A 17,312-nucleotide genomic window follows, 5' to 3' on the forward strand; every position below is an offset into this window, starting at 1 on the left:
CTCCTTTCCAGACGGCTCGCGATGGTCGTCATGCCGTCAATCTCTGAAGCTTCGTACATTCGCGAGGTAGAAAATGAAAAAGCGCATTGCGTGCGCAAGTTCGTCTTTAGGTCCGTCCCGTGCGTCCTTAGCTGCAGCCTGCAAACGCGAAGGATGATCATGGTTTTGCCCACACATAGTTTTTAGTCCTCGCTTACAAAATCCGCGAATGAGAGTTTACCGTCTCCTGTACGACATCACGCAAGTCGCGCCACGTTCCTGCATGTGTGTACCACTCCGCTTTTTCGACCTGATCTTCCCGAGTCCTCAGTGGCATCCTTTACCGCTCTGGCTCGGTACGGGTCTCGAGATGGAATCGCATCCACGACTCCTTAGCCCGCGTGTAATATCACGATCTCACTTTCAAGGATGCTGGCGGCCGAAGGAGCCCTATGCATCGGGCTGAAACACTACATCCGGCGAACATGGTTGATGACACCATAACCGCCATCACAAAACGAATGAACTCGAACTGCTCAAGGTCGAACCATACACAACTATTGTACACGGGTGCCGCTTGAAGTTGGTGCGATTTCTCCAACTTTCGCGTGACGGCCGAACAGCTCACCATGTTGCAGGGACTGGGTTCTCTGCGTTCTGTAGATCCCGGGAAAACCGGAACGTCGCACGGGACGTGTTGAGACCGATCTCACACACTTCGTTGCTCTCGCGTTTTCGACTCGTGGCCCTGCCGAAGGTTTCCTGACAGGGCTACAGACCCTGGCACCCGAGGAGTAATTGGCGAATGTCACTGTTCGGTGGGCGTACGGAAGGTGGGTACGTGCATAACTGTGGTTAAAGGTAAAGCCACCGACAGTGCCCATACCACCCATTCCGTTCAGGGAGCCTGAGCAGGTTGTGAAATACTCCATGTTTCCCACAAAAGCAGCCTGATTCACCGTATCTGGTCGTCTTGAGACCTATGCTATCACATCATGGCTGGATCATTATCTGATAACCCGAGGGGCAGGCAAGCGGTCGAGATATCTTCTGTCTTCACTGGTCTGGCTCTCATAGCCGTCGCCCTTCGATTGTATACGCGCTTCTTTATAATTCGCTGCGTAGGGATCGAAGATGCCGGCATCGCTCTCGCAATGGTAAGTTCATTACCACGTCATGCTACGTATGCTCATGCTAACCTTCTGTCAGTTCTGCTCCATTGGCCTGACCATCGCCATTGGTATCCGTTAGTATACGTCCGACTACCTTATCTTATAGACACTGACTGTATGCAGAAGCCGAATATGGTATGGGCAGACACATCAGCACAATCTCACCTGATCATATGGTCAAGTTCCTGAAGGTGCGACACTCTCATTATGTACTTCAAGGCTCTGCTGACAGCAAGCGACAGACATTCTGGTTCAGTCTCATCGTATACTACCTATCGCTCGGTTTGACCAAAGGATCCATGCTCCTCCAGTATCGACGCATCTTCCCGACCAAGAAGTTCCAACTCGCGAACTGGCTCACGATGGCCGTTGTCGTCGCCTACACCATCTGGACAGTCTTCTCCAGTATCTTCTCCTGCACACCTGTACGAGCTTTCTGGACTCATGAGAAGTCTACTTGTCTTAACCAATTCGCCGTCTGGTTCACGAACGCCGCCATCAACATCGTCACCGATTTCGCGATCATCCTTCTCCCTATTCCGGTCATCCAGAAGTTAAACCTCGGCAAGAGGCAGAAGATTGGACTCATCTCCATCTTCGCAGTTGGCGGATTGTGAGTATTCCTCCCTGGTGTTACCCTGTTTTGTCTATTCGGGCCGTCCTGCGAGCGCCTGATGTCTGTTACAACGTGTAACACGAAGCTCACTTGATTATCGCACGGTGCATCACTGTATCACCGGCTCTTCTCGGGATGAGTTACTCAGCAGGCATACCCCTACCACCAACTGTCACAAAGAAGTCACACTAACGCGCGATCCTGCAGTGTCTGCCTAGTCTCAATTCTCCGTCTGCAATCTCTCGTCGCGATCTCGAACTCGGATGATCCCAGCTACGACAACCCGCCTGCAGCGACGTGGAGCTCCGTTGAGACAAACGTCGGCATTATTTGCGCCTGCCTGCCATTGCTCAGGCCTTTGATCACACATTGGCTTCCAAAGGCGTTTCCATCCAGACACCGCAGCGCATATTCCCACTCTCGCCCGCAGGGCGCTCGTACCTACGGAAGTAGGGGTGGCAGCAAGGCGCTGCGTACCAAAGACGACTACGTTCTAGACGTAACGAAGCGCTCAAATGGCTCGAGCGAGGATGCGAGAGACATTCAGGTTGTTACGGACATCCACGTAGAAGTGGATGGTGCCGATGGTAGGAGGCTAAGCGGCTGGAGAACGCCCGCTTCTCAGGCCACCTGGGCAGACGATATATCCCGCAAGGAAACACAAAGGGAGAACAGCACCGAGATGCTGGTAGACGAAAATGCGCGTGTGTCGAGGTAGATCCGAGACTTTTCCTTTGTTCAGTCCACACACTTTGACCTCATTATATTACGATACCCCATGACCTACCTACTATTAATAGAGAGTAATTCGACTCTTGTAATGCCCTCATCACTTATATCTTTGTAATTATTCGACTGTTCTCACGATCATACGCGAGAGCACCACTTTCTCGTTATCTATCGCTGCGTATCGGAACCTCCGTCTTGATTAAAAGATGCTGTTCGGCTCATCTATCCCACTTCTCCCTGCTTAAACTCAAGATCAGAGGTCGCCGTTATCGCCGTCTCTATTAAGATATTGGTCTGTTCGCCACGCGGACTGTTCTGCCCATGATGCCTCCTGCTTATCCAACTACGTTTTTCTCGATAGCCAACCGCCTTGAGGAAGCCATAGCATTTGGAAAGAGTACCGCACTGATCAGATCGAAGATTCTGGGCTCTTGCGACGATTTCCGTTTGGCCCAGATGCAAGATGTTTGGTCAATACCGTTGAGTGTAAGTCGTACAAGCAACAAACACCTCACTGAGCACGTTGATGTATGTATACCGCTGCGCATACCACGCTTGGGTTGTCATCTACCTATATTACCTACACTACAGCTTTCCAGGATCTTCGCGATATATATCTTGCGGTACTGAGAAGAGGAAACGCAAACATGAGGAGCTCCGCCAAGCTCGTATGTGATGGCCGCACAAGCCCGTTCACATGCATTCACTCACAGATACGACTACTGTGGAGCTGGCGTGATCAGCGTCACGGCTCGCACTGCCCTCTACCCCAATCAAACGTAACGTTCGATCTCACGGACTACAAGCCTGCACTACCCTGCGCAAGCTCGCTTCAACTTCAACAACCGCACCTGGGCAGCTAGGCACAGCAGACAGGCGGCCCGGTTCTTCTTTGAGGACCCAACACACGCGCCATCTACATGGTAAATAAAGCCCCTTTCCACGTCGAAAAAGTCCCAGCAGTAGCTATAGCGTCTACTACTCCAGTCACAAGCGACAATTTGGCATCATATACTCAGTCCAGGTCATTTTTTGCCGTCTTTAACCACATAGCGTGCCCCCTGACTCTTCCCAGCGAGCCTATACAAGATTCAGGCGACGCCATCCGATCCGCCAGGGCGTACTGGTCTTTAACCACTTACACATCCGCCGCCCCAAGCACACGAGCTCTGAGCATGTCGCGCCGTTCATCCACTGCTTCCGATATGTCCAAAGTGCGAGCTTTCAACGACTTCCAGTCGCGCAGCACCTATAATTTACGGCCTGAGTTGTTCGAATTTGAGTTCCAAGCCACGTTCTCCATCACAAAGGTACCTCAGAGGCTCCAGCAGCCGGCCAACGTCCACGGATGCTCGGCCACCGTCCACGCTTCTACTAGTAGCAAGGCTACTGGCCAACTATCGCTAGTTGAGAAGTCTGCTATTCTCGTGCTCTGTGCGTTCTTTGTACTTTGGCTAGTACGACCTGCCACTAAGAGCATTTTCACACTTGTTCCCTTCGCTGGTCTGGTGTGGTTAGCGTTTGGTGGATTCCATATGGTTGAGTAGCAACACCAGTCAACTCAGCCGTCACCGGATGAAGATCACGACATGTGTTTCGATATTCATCCTACCGGAGACATTGCGCCTTCAATTGAGGCAATAATCCTCAACCGAAACACGGGCTCACGACAATACCAAGGTACCGCGGTGGTTGCCCAGCGTTCGGGACATGTCTATAAGCAGCGACTGCTGGATGTCGTCTCTTAAGAACGAAGAAAATCCGTCTCTCGCATCTGGCATCCCACCAAGTGTTCAAGCCAAACTCCATTGCGAAATTGTCGCAGATGAAGACACTGTCGAAGCTGTTTGCTCCAACGATGACCAAATAGCAGCACCTCAGCGTCAGTATGGCAACCCTGTCTTCAACGACACTAACCAGTGGGCTCCGGGTGGCCGTCTTTACAATCAACGTATGGCCAACTGTTTGGAGCCTATCTTCATCAGCGATGAAGGTCAGTCATACGAAGATGTCGACGCATGGTCTGAACGTCCTACTAAAGCAGACGCGCTGGACATCGCCTTCCTTCTAGACGTTTTGGAACCGCATCTTCTGGAAGATCTGAAAGTAACGATTGGAGCTCAGTCTTTGGATACAATTATCCAGACTCGATCACAAAACGGTGAGAATACCCCCTTCCAGGAGCTCGAGATGCAATAGCTTCTTATCTGTCCCGGTAATATCGCCGCGCCCGGTTCGCCCGTCAAGACGTTGTAGGACATCAAGAACATGATCGAGGGGAATCTGAAGAAATTTACCCCTGCATGTCACTTTGATATACGCCGTTATGTGGGGCTAGATCATCCCTGCAGACCGTACCTCACGGAAGAAGAAGAGATGGCGATCAATGAAGGTATCTCAGACTTCAACACGCGTAACTGGGGCATCGACTTCAAACCCTCCTTCATTCGTGAAGTCACGAGGGACAAGTCAGAGCACGCCTTGCTCGAAAGCTATGAGCGAGTCTCTGACTGGATGGAAGACATTGACCAGGGTGAAAACGATGGATTCGTGCGAGGTGTTCTGGATAGACTGGAGAAGCTATGCGCTGAACCAAAACACTATGATCGATTAGTCGCAAACGATTCGCACGAGTATGCGGCCGGCAGTATCTTTGGAAATCGAAAAGGTTTCGAAGAATGCATGATTGTTGAACTCTGGAACGACTTATACTGCGTAGAGGAGTGTGACACCGAGGCGCTACACGAACAGGGGCTGCTCAACCCTGAAGACGACTTTGGTGACAACCCAGAGTACATGAACGCGAAGAAGCTGTGGTGGGAGCAGAAAATGGGCATCCGCGGCATTGAAGCCATTGCCCGGTACCACGTGGGGCACGTTCGCTCACGGCGACGCCTTCATCGAGCTGCATACTTTTTGATCGAGGAAGACGATGCCACTCTCAATTACAACTCGCCAGAATACTTAGCATCGCGTGCTGAACCCGAGGATGTTCATAAAGAATATCAATTTTACAACGAACTTCATGACAGCCCAGTGGATTGGACGGCGAAGTCTGGATGCTGGATTCGGCTGTGGCGCCTCTCGGTGACCGAAATCATCCCGCACAACGACTTCGACGAGGGATATAGTGAGGCATACGACGCGCTCGTGGAGTATCAAGACAGCCGCGAACCAGGCTGTGAAGCACACGAAGAACCAGAAGAGTTTGCACGCCCACTACTCACGGGGCGCTGTGTTCCTACTCTGGCTACACTGGAGCGGAATCGCCGCGATTCGTATGTTCAGCTGAAGAGCATGACTTCTACTGTTGGCGTAGATCTAGGGGATCATCATATACCCGGCAGCATTCCTGCGGCTTACCGGATGGTCAAAGACAACGCTTCTGTGTCGAACTCCGCAGATCGTTCGTCAGGTAGACTCATAAAGCATACCGGGGCAGTTCGCGATGATGAGGTTGTCAATCCGACTGGTGCAGTAGCCAATGCGCCTTCTCCGAAATTCTTTAAGGCGTTCTTGGAGAAGAAGGCATTTGGACGTGCTGTTAACTCCAGCATCCAAGTTCCGCCTGGCATTCTTTCTGCCTCTCCCGCAGTTGGGATCGATATACCTGATCGAGATCCAGATAATCTCTGTAACTTGATACAACAGAATGCACCTGGTCCTGTCCCTATTGAGGGACGCGTCTGGGTGGGCTTATCGAACCCTGAGGTGAGCTGTTACCAACATCGCGAACAGCAGGATACTACCATTCGTGACCATATGGCTCTGTCTCGACCGAGGAATGATGCCGAGAACCAATTGATGGGTCTACTGCATCTGCCCGTTAGCAAGGCTGACTCCATGCATCGTCCTCGAAGGGAATGAAGAGTATCCGCCGGCACTGGTGCACACGCGCGCGGACCTGAGTCATTGCACTTTTCATGCACAAGCTGTACCCGAGTAAGACCGTGGGAGGCCTGGGCGAAGACTGGGAGGGTTGGCAGCTGTCGGTGCTGAGCTCGTAACGAGTAGGGTTCGGAGCTGGACGTTCTTAGACAGGCTGAGCTCTGCATCAAGTAAGATCAGGCACCGCGAGATGTTTACTATGTTGGATGAGCATTTAAGCGCCTAGTTAGATTGAGGAGAGAGGAGGTGTGACAGTGTAGTGGATAACGCGATTGAGACGGGTTGAATGGATATCGCGAAGACTTGCGCATGTTATGCAACACAAAACTAAAGTTATGTTTGCTGAGGGAGTTGTGGCGCTGTAGTTTCCTTGTTTTGACGTTGTGAGTGCATTTGCATGCGGACCGGAGTGAAGATAGAGTTGTCGCGATTGAGGTTTGGGAGGAAAGCTGAGCTTCCCGCTAGCCGCAATGAGCCACGTGATGACGTAGCGTGATCGTGCTGCTTAGCCCCAATTCAAGCCTTCTCCACAAAGCTTGACACGCCATCTCATCTCCACTCAGTGCGGGTAGCAGTTTCGGTATCTAACCATTTCTCTCCTGCTTTCGCTCCTTCTCGACGATAGCATCCACCGCATATGCGCAGTCACGCTGTATTATGAGATGGATAGTAAAATCCTACCACCGCCCTCACCTCTACGTGCAACCGGCCACTTGATCAACGTTGAAGTCACAATACAGGTCTTTGTTACTGCCTGCGATGAACTCCGGTCCCGGGTCGTTCCGGCACTTGGTCCAAACCGCGCGGGACATGGGGCTGCTTCGGGAATAGCAGATCTTACTACTGAGTATGAGCTGTGAGCGAGCTAATGCGGTCAGCTCAGATGTTCAATCGTGGCTGAATAGTCACCCAATACTTCTGGATTCGACTTCGAAAGAGTACAGAGAGCATGCTCATACACTTTGTATAGCGACAATACAAAAGTACCGAATTCGTGGCCGAAAAAATCAATGATGCAAGACTGAGAGCATTGCGAGGTCACTTTCGTCACGATCAACAAGACGGACATAATACAAGATCCGAGCAAATCAGACCCTTGTCCTCGAAGTTAGGGTCAGCCTCATGCTCCGTAGCCAATCCTCAGTCAACCTTGAACCACTAGGCCACCGGCAGTTGGAGAACTTACCCCGGAAAAGCCGCAACCTCAGCTATAGATGAGAGGATATAGCTGAAATTGGTAAGCTTGATCGGATGTCTCATGCACGTTACCGTTCATCGGCGTATGCAAGCCAGGGCTGTGTACCCGTCACTTTACTATTCTCGATAGTCATGATGTAGCTTCGAGTGACGTATGCCTGGTGGAGTCAGTGGTGAAGACATTGGGGTAGTGCGAATCTACTGCTGCTTGTTCGTGTATAAAAGGATAGTAAGCTGCCTATCGGCTCTGCAGTCGCACGGCGAATTGGTACAGTAACGAGCAATTCTTTCTCAAAATGCTCTATTTCTCATCCGCCGCGTTCCTCTACTCCCTGGCAGGGCTTGCCAATGGCCTACCTGCGCCAGCACCCCAGGCGTCAGGAGTCTCGGGTGGTTCATCAGTACCAGGTCCTGTTGATCCCTCCCAAGTCCTGAACATGCCATTACCTTCTGGTGCATTAGGCTCGTTGCGCGGTTCTGAAGGATTGATTGGTTACAATCCTTCTAACCCAGTCGACATGAAGTCTACAGTCATCTCACCTGAGGACTTCGAACTCGCACCTGGGCAGTCAGAGGACGAGGATTTGGGATTGTATATTGATCTCACGAATGTGAAGAATCCACAACCGATTCGCGGAGCTACGACAGGACCAACTGAACCTGGTCCACGGTAAGTTCATGAACATGCCCAATATTGGTGCAGTGGCTGATGTCTCATTGCAGTACTCCAGCGTACGATCGTTTGAATAGCGACATTTACGCTCCACCCGGCTCCGATATGGGAGAAGTAAGCAACGCAAAGTGGCCATTCGGCCTTAGTCACAACCGCCACGGCCTTGCAGGCGCAGGATGGGCACGGTCGCAGAACACTGATCAGCTACCATCTTCCGTCGCAATGGCAGGAACAAACATGCGATTGAGTCCCCACGCCTACCGCGAGCTCCACTGGCACAAGCAAGGAGAATGGGCGTATATGTACATCCCTCCTCTATCCCCTCACCCAACAGCGCTAACCAAACACCCTCAGGCTGAACGGCAGCGTACGCATCGCCTCCATGAATGAAGCCGGCCAAACCTTCGTCGACGACGTCCAAGAAGGCGACGTCTGGTTCTTCCCACCCGGCATCCCACACTCGATCCAAGCCTTCGAAAACGGCTGCGAATTCCTGCTCATCTTCAACGACGGTTCCTTCAGCGAAGAAAACACTTTCCTCCTCTCCGAGCTCATGTTGCGGAACCCGGAGTCGGTGGTAGCCAAGAACTTCCGGACGAGCGTCAAAACAGTGCAGAATATGCCTCAAGAACAACTCTGGATCTTCCCTGGTACACCCGCGCCGAAGAACATTTCGGAACAGAATGTAACGGGGCCGGCTGGCGTTATTCCCAAGGAAGGAGCTTATTCCTACCACTGGAGCCAGCAGGAGCCCGCCCGCGTCCCTGGCGGCACCATCAAGATCCTCGACCCCTCCACCTTCCCCATCGCATCCACCTTCTCCGCTGCCCTCATCACCGTCGAGCCCGGCGCCATGCGCGAGATGCACTGGCACACCACCTCAGACGAATGGTCGTACTTCCTCGCTGGCAGTGCCCGCCTCACCGTCTACGAAGCACCCGCCGCCTCCCGCACCTTCGATTTTACTGCCGGAGATGTCGGGTACGTGCCTGTGCCCAATGCGCATTATCTAGAGAATACGGGAAATGAGACGCTAGTTTATCTAGAGGTGTTGCAGAGTAGTCAGTATAGTGATATTAGTGTTAATCAGTGGTTGGGAATTACGCCGAGGCAGATTGTTAAGGATCACTTGAATGTTGGGGATGAGTTTTTGGATGGGTTGACGAAGGACCATGATTTCGTTGTGCAGGGAAACAGGGATTTGACGGCGACGGATTTTACGCCAGGGGAACATGGTGGTGCCTAGTTGTGGAGGATGGTGTAGCGCTGAAGCTTGGGCAAGGGAGGTCTCATAACTCAGTACCTAATAATGTAATGAAGACATGGCGTTTCCTTCTACATCACTTCGCACTCCTCGACAAACTACCTCATCCACCTATTCCAACCTCTCCCTACACAATCCTAACGCCACATCCGCCGTCGCCCCATCAAAGAAATCATTAAGTATCACCACGACGCCCTCCTCCCCCATCAACTTCCTCCCCACCTCCCCCCTCAACAACGGCAAAATCTTATGATCGCACACCGGTTTCGTGGCTAAGATCGGACTGGTACTGACATCCGAATCGAGCACACTAGCAATAATCACATCCCTGATATTCGTTGCCGTAGCTTGACACTGCAGCAGCGTAATCGGGTGGCCCCTAGGCGGGTCTTCACACATGGAAGAGAGTTTCTCAACCATTGAATCGCCGGTCAGAGTGGCGTTTGCAGCGTCATCGTAGTTGGAGGCTTGGCCGCAGTCTTTCAGGAGGATGAGGCGCGTGTTTGACGTGCGCAGGTCGTGGATAGTTTTGTGCATCATGTCGTCCTGGTTTCCCGCTTTCAGATCTTTATCGCGGAGAATATCGTTGAGCGCATCTCGCAGTTCATCGTCGTTAGGCCGGGGACAGTCGCCTGGCACGCCATCCCATCGGTTGTGCACAACGATGATTTCGTCCTTGTGGTCAACGAGGAAACGCGTGATGTGGTCGAGAAGCACGCGGTACGGCATCCCTGGTATGGCGCCATGTTGGAAATACCAGGTATCATCCAGGGGACTGACTTTCTGCATTTGTCTGTGGCATTTCGCGGGGCGGAACTCGAAGTATCGGGCACCGATCTTGAGGATGGTGTCGAGAGTGTCTTTTTGGGTGATTGCCAGCGCGCGGATGATGTCTGGTGCGATCCGGTTTATGACTCCGTCGCCGACTTTGTTGATGATGGTGAGGGCGTGTGGGAGACTGCGGCCCAGGACTTCTTTTATGATGCCTGTGCCGGCGTTTTTGAGAAGCGAGAGACTGCTCGACATGTTGTTCATGCCGATGTCGTGGGCGGAGGGGAGGACCATTTTGTGGAAGGGGCGGTTGGACTTGTCGGACCCTTGCGGTATAACGTCGCGCATCCAATTCTCGTAGTTCTTTGTGACGGTTACATAGCATTGGTGTTGTTTTGGTAGCTCGGCTAGACCTGGTCCAGCATCGTAGAACCCGTATGAGATGATGAGGTCGTTGGCGAAGATGCTGGGGGTTTGTTCCATGTTTACCATCGATCCGTCTTCCAACTTACCAGTCATGCTGTTGATTGCCACCCATTGTTTTGTGAGCTCGCGACCATCCTGGCGAACGACGAATTCAAAGTTTCCGGTAAACTTGAAATGGGGTAAGTTGGATGACTCTACTTCGAGATGGTCATGGAGGAATTGGTGTTGATCGCCTCTTTTGACGTTGCCCTTTGGTACCGTATACTCAACCTCGACTCCATCCACCGCGATGTAGGTGAAGCATCTTACGCCTTTAGAAGGCATGGCCAACCCTGCCCTTGTCTTCTAAATAGTCTTGTAGGTATATCGTTATCACTAGATGAGTCTGAAGCTTAGCGGATCTATGCCGGGGAAAATAGAGATGTGCAACGTTCTGAGCTAGGGAAGCGGGGCACCATCTCATATAGCACAGCAGCGGGCGATCAATCAGCCACGCGTTTTCAGCTCTGTCTAGGCTTTACGGGTCGTTAGCGGTGGCTTAGCTGTGGTGTTGAAGTGGGGGAAGCCGCTGGGCGCACCAATTAGGCTCAGCAGCCATGGCACGCTACTCGGGCCGACGCCAACCTTGTAGAGCTGGTTGCCCGTTGACGACTGTTTTTGTGATCACAGAAAGATCTTGGATTCGGTTGGTCAAGAAATGAAGAGCTCCTATCCTTTGGCTGCACACCAACAAGCGCTGTCTCGTGAACGAAAACTATTGAGCTACCTTGAATCACAGAGACCCATAGGACACAAATGATAGCACACTACCTTTGGTCTGATCAAGTTCATCAAATAAGTATTGGGTTCTGATGTATCAAGGATACGCTGAGTTGTTGTATCAATATCAGCATGAGGCGGTGAATGACAGGAGAACTCCACATAATTGTCATACCGTCGATACAGGTTGATGCCTCTGCCAATGAGCTAGGCGTAGCATCGTATATTCATCTCATGACCGACCGGAATGAGCCTAAAAGGAGCTTTGAGATCTCGAGGTTCACCTGAAACCGGGTACATGCTGGGACCGGGCCATCTTTTCATTGCCGCCAGGTGACAATGTGAATGTCTTCAGGCTATGTTCGGATATTCAGGTGAAAGAGCAACGCCATGAAGCTCACCAGGTCTTACTGGCAAACCGGGCACCGCGGGCCTTTGTTCGCCAGATATGTAGGCGAAGACGCACCTCTCGGTTGGATCTGCATCGGCGGCATGGAAGTATATGCACCGAGAGTGCGGAAGACCCAATAATGTTCAGACGGAGCAGCTAAGCGGGCTGTAAGAGAGTCGAGGTGAAACAAGCTATGTGTTTCAGCGGTGCTGGGTGATGCGTGGATGCTGGCAGGTGTTGGTGGGGCAATGAGCTGTTGCCCCTCACCCACACCGAGAGCACCTCCCTGCTAGAACAAGCAGCTCCAGACCGCCTGCTACCATTAGTGTAAGACGCCCCCAATCGATTACCTACCATTCTACCTTCTAATTCCCAATTGCAGCTCGAGCAATCCATCATACCCGCAAACAATCCACTTCGAGTTATAGATACCCCACCATCACCTCGAGCTACAGCAACAACACATCGTCATCATCATGGTCGACCGTGCGAACCGCCCATCAGCGCTGAACGCACCTACCGCGTCCGCACCCGGCCCCCAGGTCGACATCGTCGGAGAGGGTGGCAGCCAGAAGGTTGTCGCGAGACTGCCGTCTGGTGAGAGCGTTGAGGTGCTGCTCTTTGGAGCCACCGTTACTAGCTGGAAGAGCAACGGCGGAAAGACTGAGAACCTCTGGTTGAGCGATGCAGCCGATTTGACTGGCAAGAAGCCTGTACGCGGTGGCATCCCCGTCGTATTCCCCGTCTTCGGCCCTCCTCCCAAGGAGGGACACGCCACTTCGTCGCTTCCACAACACGGTTTCGCGCGTGGATCGCGCTGGGAGTATATGGGCAAGTCGACTGCGGAGGATGCTCTCGACTCAGACTCGGTCAAGCTCGACTTTGGCCTCGACCGCCAGTCGCTCAGCGAGGAGTCGCGCAAGGCATGGCCGCTGGACTTTGGCCTCGTATACAGCGTCACATTGAGCAAGGACAGCCTACAGGCAGTTCTCACCGTCCGCAACGAGGGTGAGGAGAGTTTCGAGTTCCAGTTCCTGCTCCACACCTACTTCAGGATTCAGGACGTGTCCAAGATCGCCATCACCGGCCTGTCTGGCACCGAGTACATCGACAAGGTCCTCAACGCCTCTACCCACACCCAGAGTGACAACCAGCTCAAGATCACAGGCGAGACAGATCGCGTCTACAAGGACATCAAGCAGGACACGACATCGATTACCGAAGACGGCAAGCCTCGCTTTGACGTCATCCGCGACAACGTCAAGGACACTGTCACCTGGAACCCGTGGATCGAGAAGGCCAAGGCCATGGGCGACTTCTCACCCGACGACGGCTACAAGAACATGGTCTGCGTCGAGATCGGTGCCGTGGATGGCTGGCAGAGGCTGGAGAAGGGCGAGGTCTGGGAGGGTGGCATGTTGGTCAAGAGCCACTTGTAGGAGATAGCAGGGGCACCTCATACACGAAAAAAAACTGAACAGGTCTGCGGACTACATCAAGACAAAAACCTGCAAAGTGGGTGACCTAACGTCAACGTAGGCTCCAGGGTGTTCGGTTTTTTCCTAGGTTGGCTTGGGGGCATGAAACCGTGCATGGTTCCGGTTTACTGATAGACTAGAGCACCACTGAAGATAATCATGAGTCTGGCCAGTCGTTGTTGGTATGCACTTGCTATGAGACGGTGACAGACCCTTGCCAGCTGGGACGCCCTTGCCGTTCCACTCTCCCCACCAAAACCTGCGCGCCGTCCAAACAACACACACAACACCATGACAACAGTCAGCGCTACCTGAGTAACACGGTCATGCCACTTCTACAAGACAGTCGCGAAGCCGTTCGCTACCCCTTCTGCTATCCGCTGTGGGCTATCGACTAAGGTCCCTGCCTATACCGCACCTTTGTAGCTTCCCCGCACCGCACGAGGTGGTACGACCGCACATATCACATTTTCCATATTGAAGGCAGTTACGTCAGCTCGGTTGTTTACCTGTGGGCGACACGCTGCAGACCGCTGCCAGAGACGTTACGCGCTCTTCCCACGCCGGCACCCATACGACAGGGCCGACGGTCGCAAGTCGCACCAAAACATGTCGCTGATACCTTACGCCCCGGCTGAGTCGCGGGAGATTGTGCTGTAGGTTCCCATGGCAGCATGTGATGCGACAACAGTGATAGGCAGCTAACGGATATGATAGGCGCCATGGTTCTGCTGTTGTCGTCTACGACCAGCGCTCGAAACAACTCTCCCTCCGCGATGCCTCCCATGCGACTGACATCGGCTCTACGTCATGCCCATACTGTCACCGATCCTACCGTGAACCATCACCCCATGACGAACACGGCAGCGACGCAGAGGAACATGCTGCGCCTGGTATACCTACCGAGAGTGGCTTCGTCAATCCTGCATACTTCCAAATGCTGCGCCGGAGTCAGCCAGGATCAACAGAGGGATCGCGACCCTCATCACCACATAAACAACTGGCGCCTGCCCCTATGCGCATGGGTAGCTTCGACCCGCCAGAAGGTTCTGAGTTTGTGGGAAGCACACCAATCCAGCCAGCTAGAAGCCAGGGTATATCCGCCAGAGCCTTCAGTCCCAACTACTTCAAGGACTTCTTCATAGAAGAGCGGGAGCTGGGCAGAGGAGGAAAGGGCGTGGTCTTGCTGGTGCAGCATATCCTGGACGGCGTACACCTTGGCAAGTTCGCATGTAAGCGCGTGCCAGTAGGCGACGACCACGAATGGCTGGAGAAGGTCTTGATCGAAGTGCAACTACTCCAGACTCTGTCGCACGAGAACCTGGTGTCATATCGGCATGTATGGCTGGAGGACTACCAGATATCCAGCTTTGGCCCAAGTGTACCATGCGCATTCATACTGCAACAGTACTGCAATGCTGGCGATCTCCACGACTATATCCTAGACTCCACAAAGACGTCTGTCACCAAGGAGCAGATGAAGGAGCGACTCAGGAGAAGGTCCAAGGGCCAGCTGGAAGACCCAGAAGATATGCATGGACCTCGTCGCATGCACTTTGAAGAGATCATATCCTTCTTCAAAGACATCACGTCCGGCTTAAGTCATCTTCACGCCAACGGCTACATACATCGAGACTTGAAGCCTAGTAACTGCTTGCTCCATCGCACTGGCCGCAAGATCAAAGTCCTAGTCAGCGATTTCGGCGAAGTGCAGTCCGCCAACACGGCAAGAAATTCTACAGGCGCTACCGGAACCATTTCGTACTGCGCCCCCGAAGTGCTTCGTCAAGAGCGACCTGGAGGTGCATTTGGCAACTTCACAACCAAGTCTGACATCTTTTCGCTCGGCATGATTGTCTACTTCATGTGTTTTGCACGGCTGCCATACCGAAACGCGGACGGTATCGATGAGGACAACGAGGATCTAGACCAATTGAGGGCTGAGATCTCGACTTGGGCTGGTATTGACGACGAACAGCGGGTTCGATCAGACTTGCCCGAAAAGCTATACAGATCGCTTAAGACACTCCTCGCTATCAACCCCGATGAACGCCCAGGTGCAGAGGAAATTCTAAATGTCCTGAAATCACCACTGGTATTTGACGAGTACAACGCATATGCAGGCCCATCGGGTTTGGATGAGTTCAGTCCTCGCATATCGCGAGCTGACACACCTAGCCCTTCGCCGAATCAGGGTAGCAAAAAGCGTACTTCGATTAACTACACACGACCAGGTCGATCGCATCTCAGTGCAACTGTCGTGGACCGATCACCCAGTCCACCACGTCCACAACCGATGAGGAGGCAGTCTTCTGAGGACGGGGCGGTGATCTTGAGGAGGAAACTAGAGTTTCCGCCGCCCCCTTCTGGAGGGAGAACGCCGTCACCACAGCGTCTCATGCTCCCTCCACCGCCACCTTCGAGTGCATCATCAAGGTTGTACAGGTTTTCAAGAAATCCCGCTGTCATCAGCACTACGAAGACTTTGCTGTTCTGCGCAAAAGCTTATAGTTTGCTGTCGCCCTGTCAGCCGTTTGCGGCGGATCCGCGCGTCCTGTACCCGTTGTTGTGCATAGCATCACTTGACTTTTTGCATGCTGGTATTTCCATCAGAGGCAGACCAGTCGACTTGAGTGGGCTAGGACGCTCAGTGTTACTTCTGCTTGCACACATGATGGTGGTGGGTGTCCTGTGGAGACGGAATCGACTTTGCGCAGGTCGAAGTGTTGCTTGGGATGGCATGTAATGGGATAGTCGAGCACGGAGTATGGTTGCGACAGATCTGATTTATGATACCTCTATAGCACTGATACGAAGCAATAAAATCATCATGACCATACTTCTGGACGTCACAGTTGGATGCAGTGCCATTCAGTTGGAGTTGTGCCACGCGCCGCGCACGTTATGACGGGCGTCGGTGGCTGGGTGGGGCCAGGGTTCGTTAGCTTTGTTTTGGAGTAAACACGCTGACCCGCTTCATCTTCAACACTCATCGCACTTTCCATTATAACGCGCCCCAGGACACCCCATCACACTTGGGCTGGTTTTATTCTCGGAGGTAATGATATAACTTCAGCAGCCTTTACGAAGTATCTTTCTCATACCCTATTCACGTGTTTACCACGCGACGCGACCCTCCACAAGCTGCCCGCCGCAGCCTAACAATTTCGACATGCAGTCGTCCCCTCCCACAAGTGACGGGAAAGCGCGCGCTATCCGAGAGCTATCACGCAGCCTCAGCCACAGTCCCAGGAACATCGGCTCGCCATCACCACCACCAAGCGACTCGAATCCCACGCAGCGCTCGGGCTTCGGCACCAACACGTCTCAGTTCTTTGACGACCCGGACATTCTCATGTCCACACAGCACAACATTGGCGAAGACACAAACACACTGCCAGCATACCCGCGCATCCGATCAACGGCTAAGAAGATGAACACCTGGGCCCCATTCCGCTCCGAGCAGGTCCAGCCGGATACATCCATGGTAAACAAGGAGTTCGGTGACTTTGACCACAGCATATCAGACGAGGAAAGCATGGCCGTCGAACAGGCACGAGGTAACCGCAGCAACCGCGGTACTCCCAGCAAGATGAGCTCTCAGTTTAACAGCCTTTACGACATCACACCCCCCACCAACCGATCGCGCAAATCATACCAAGCAGAGACTGGTAGTCTTCGACGCGACGCAGCAATCCGACGCGCCTCACGTAACGACCTTGATACTGCATCACCGCGTCCTGCGAGCAAGCGCAACTCCCCTGCACTCTCTACAAAGGAAGACCGCAAGCGCACTTCACTTGCACAGCTGCACGCGAAGCTTTCGGAAGACGAGTCGTCGTTTATGGAGCACCGACCACCAACACTGACTATGGACTCGGCCAAGAACACGCGCTGGGGCAACAGGAGCCGACAGACTTCCCTTCAAACTGATGGCAATGTTGACCCGCCGCAATCAAAAGCCACTTC

The 17,312-nt window shown here is 52.9% G+C and overlaps 8 protein-coding genes across 8 annotated transcripts; 7 read left to right on the plus strand and 1 right to left on the minus strand.

Moving 5' to 3' along the window:
• Nucleotides 1-726: 726 nt before the first annotated feature.
• Nucleotides 727-2,755, plus strand: BKA58DRAFT_371419 (uncharacterized protein). Its single transcript, XM_046169022.1, has 5 exons — nucleotides 727-1,136; nucleotides 1,189-1,225; nucleotides 1,275-1,342; nucleotides 1,394-1,764; nucleotides 1,975-2,755. The coding sequence occupies exons 1-5, from the start codon at nucleotides 975-977 to the stop codon at nucleotides 2,483-2,485; spliced, it is 1,149 nt and encodes a 382-aa protein (XP_046030242.1). The 5' UTR covers nucleotides 727-974; the 3' UTR covers nucleotides 2,486-2,755.
• A 727-nt stretch (nucleotides 2,756-3,482) lies between these two features.
• On the plus strand, nucleotides 3,483-4,136 carry BKA58DRAFT_371421 (uncharacterized protein). The gene has a single exon (XM_046169023.1). It carries the CDS (start codon nucleotides 3,672-3,674, stop codon nucleotides 4,041-4,043), a length of 372 nt encoding a protein of 123 aa, XP_046030243.1. The 5' UTR covers nucleotides 3,483-3,671; the 3' UTR covers nucleotides 4,044-4,136.
• Nucleotides 4,137-5,077: 941 nt separating this feature from the next.
• On the plus strand, nucleotides 5,078-6,750 carry BKA58DRAFT_371422 (uncharacterized protein). The gene has a single exon (XM_046169024.1). It carries the CDS (start codon nucleotides 5,179-5,181, stop codon nucleotides 6,361-6,363), a length of 1,185 nt encoding a protein of 394 aa, XP_046030244.1. The 5' UTR covers nucleotides 5,078-5,178; the 3' UTR covers nucleotides 6,364-6,750.
• Nucleotides 6,751-7,877: 1,127 nt separating this feature from the next.
• Nucleotides 7,878-8,255, plus strand: BKA58DRAFT_303565 (uncharacterized protein; the record flags this gene model as incomplete). The annotated part of the gene is made up of 1 exon (XM_046166979.1): nucleotides 7,878-8,255. One exon carries the CDS (start codon nucleotides 7,878-7,880, stop codon nucleotides 8,253-8,255), a length of 378 nt encoding a protein of 125 aa, XP_046030245.1.
• BKA58DRAFT_1134 (oxalate decarboxylase oxdD) lies at nucleotides 8,146-9,565 on the plus strand. The gene is made up of 3 exons (XM_046163973.1): nucleotides 8,146-8,251; nucleotides 8,305-8,556; nucleotides 8,609-9,565. Exons 2-3 carry the CDS (start codon nucleotides 8,360-8,362, stop codon nucleotides 9,498-9,500), a joined length of 1,089 nt encoding a protein of 362 aa, XP_046030246.1. The 5' UTR covers nucleotides 8,146-8,251; nucleotides 8,305-8,359; the 3' UTR covers nucleotides 9,501-9,565.
• BKA58DRAFT_1132 (PLC-like phosphodiesterase) lies at nucleotides 9,566-11,262 on the minus strand. The gene has a single exon (XM_046163965.1). It carries the CDS (start codon nucleotides 11,037-11,039, stop codon nucleotides 9,630-9,632), a length of 1,410 nt encoding a protein of 469 aa, XP_046030247.1. The 5' UTR covers nucleotides 11,040-11,262; the 3' UTR covers nucleotides 9,566-9,629.
• Nucleotides 11,263-12,176: 914 nt separating this feature from the next.
• On the plus strand, nucleotides 12,177-13,469 carry BKA58DRAFT_371426 (galactose mutarotase-like domain-containing protein). The gene has a single exon (XM_046169025.1). The coding sequence runs from the start codon at nucleotides 12,342-12,344 to the stop codon at nucleotides 13,302-13,304; it is 963 nt and encodes a 320-aa protein (XP_046030248.1). The 5' UTR covers nucleotides 12,177-12,341; the 3' UTR covers nucleotides 13,305-13,469.
• A 483-nt stretch (nucleotides 13,470-13,952) lies between these two features.
• On the plus strand, nucleotides 13,953-16,089 carry BKA58DRAFT_406907 (kinase-like domain-containing protein; the record flags this gene model as incomplete). Its single annotated transcript, XM_046171992.1, has 2 exons — nucleotides 13,953-13,999; nucleotides 14,061-16,089. The coding sequence occupies 2 exons, from the start codon at nucleotides 13,953-13,955 to the stop codon at nucleotides 16,087-16,089; spliced, it is 2,076 nt and encodes a 691-aa protein (XP_046030249.1).
• Nucleotides 16,090-17,312: the final 1,223 nt, after the last annotated feature.

Source organism: Alternaria rosae (genome assembly GCF_020736505.1).
Source record: "Alternaria rosae strain MPI-PUGE-AT-0040 chromosome Unknown BKA58scaffold_1, whole genome shotgun sequence".
NCBI classification, from domain to species: Eukaryota; Fungi; Ascomycota; class Dothideomycetes; order Pleosporales; family Pleosporaceae; genus Alternaria; species Alternaria rosae.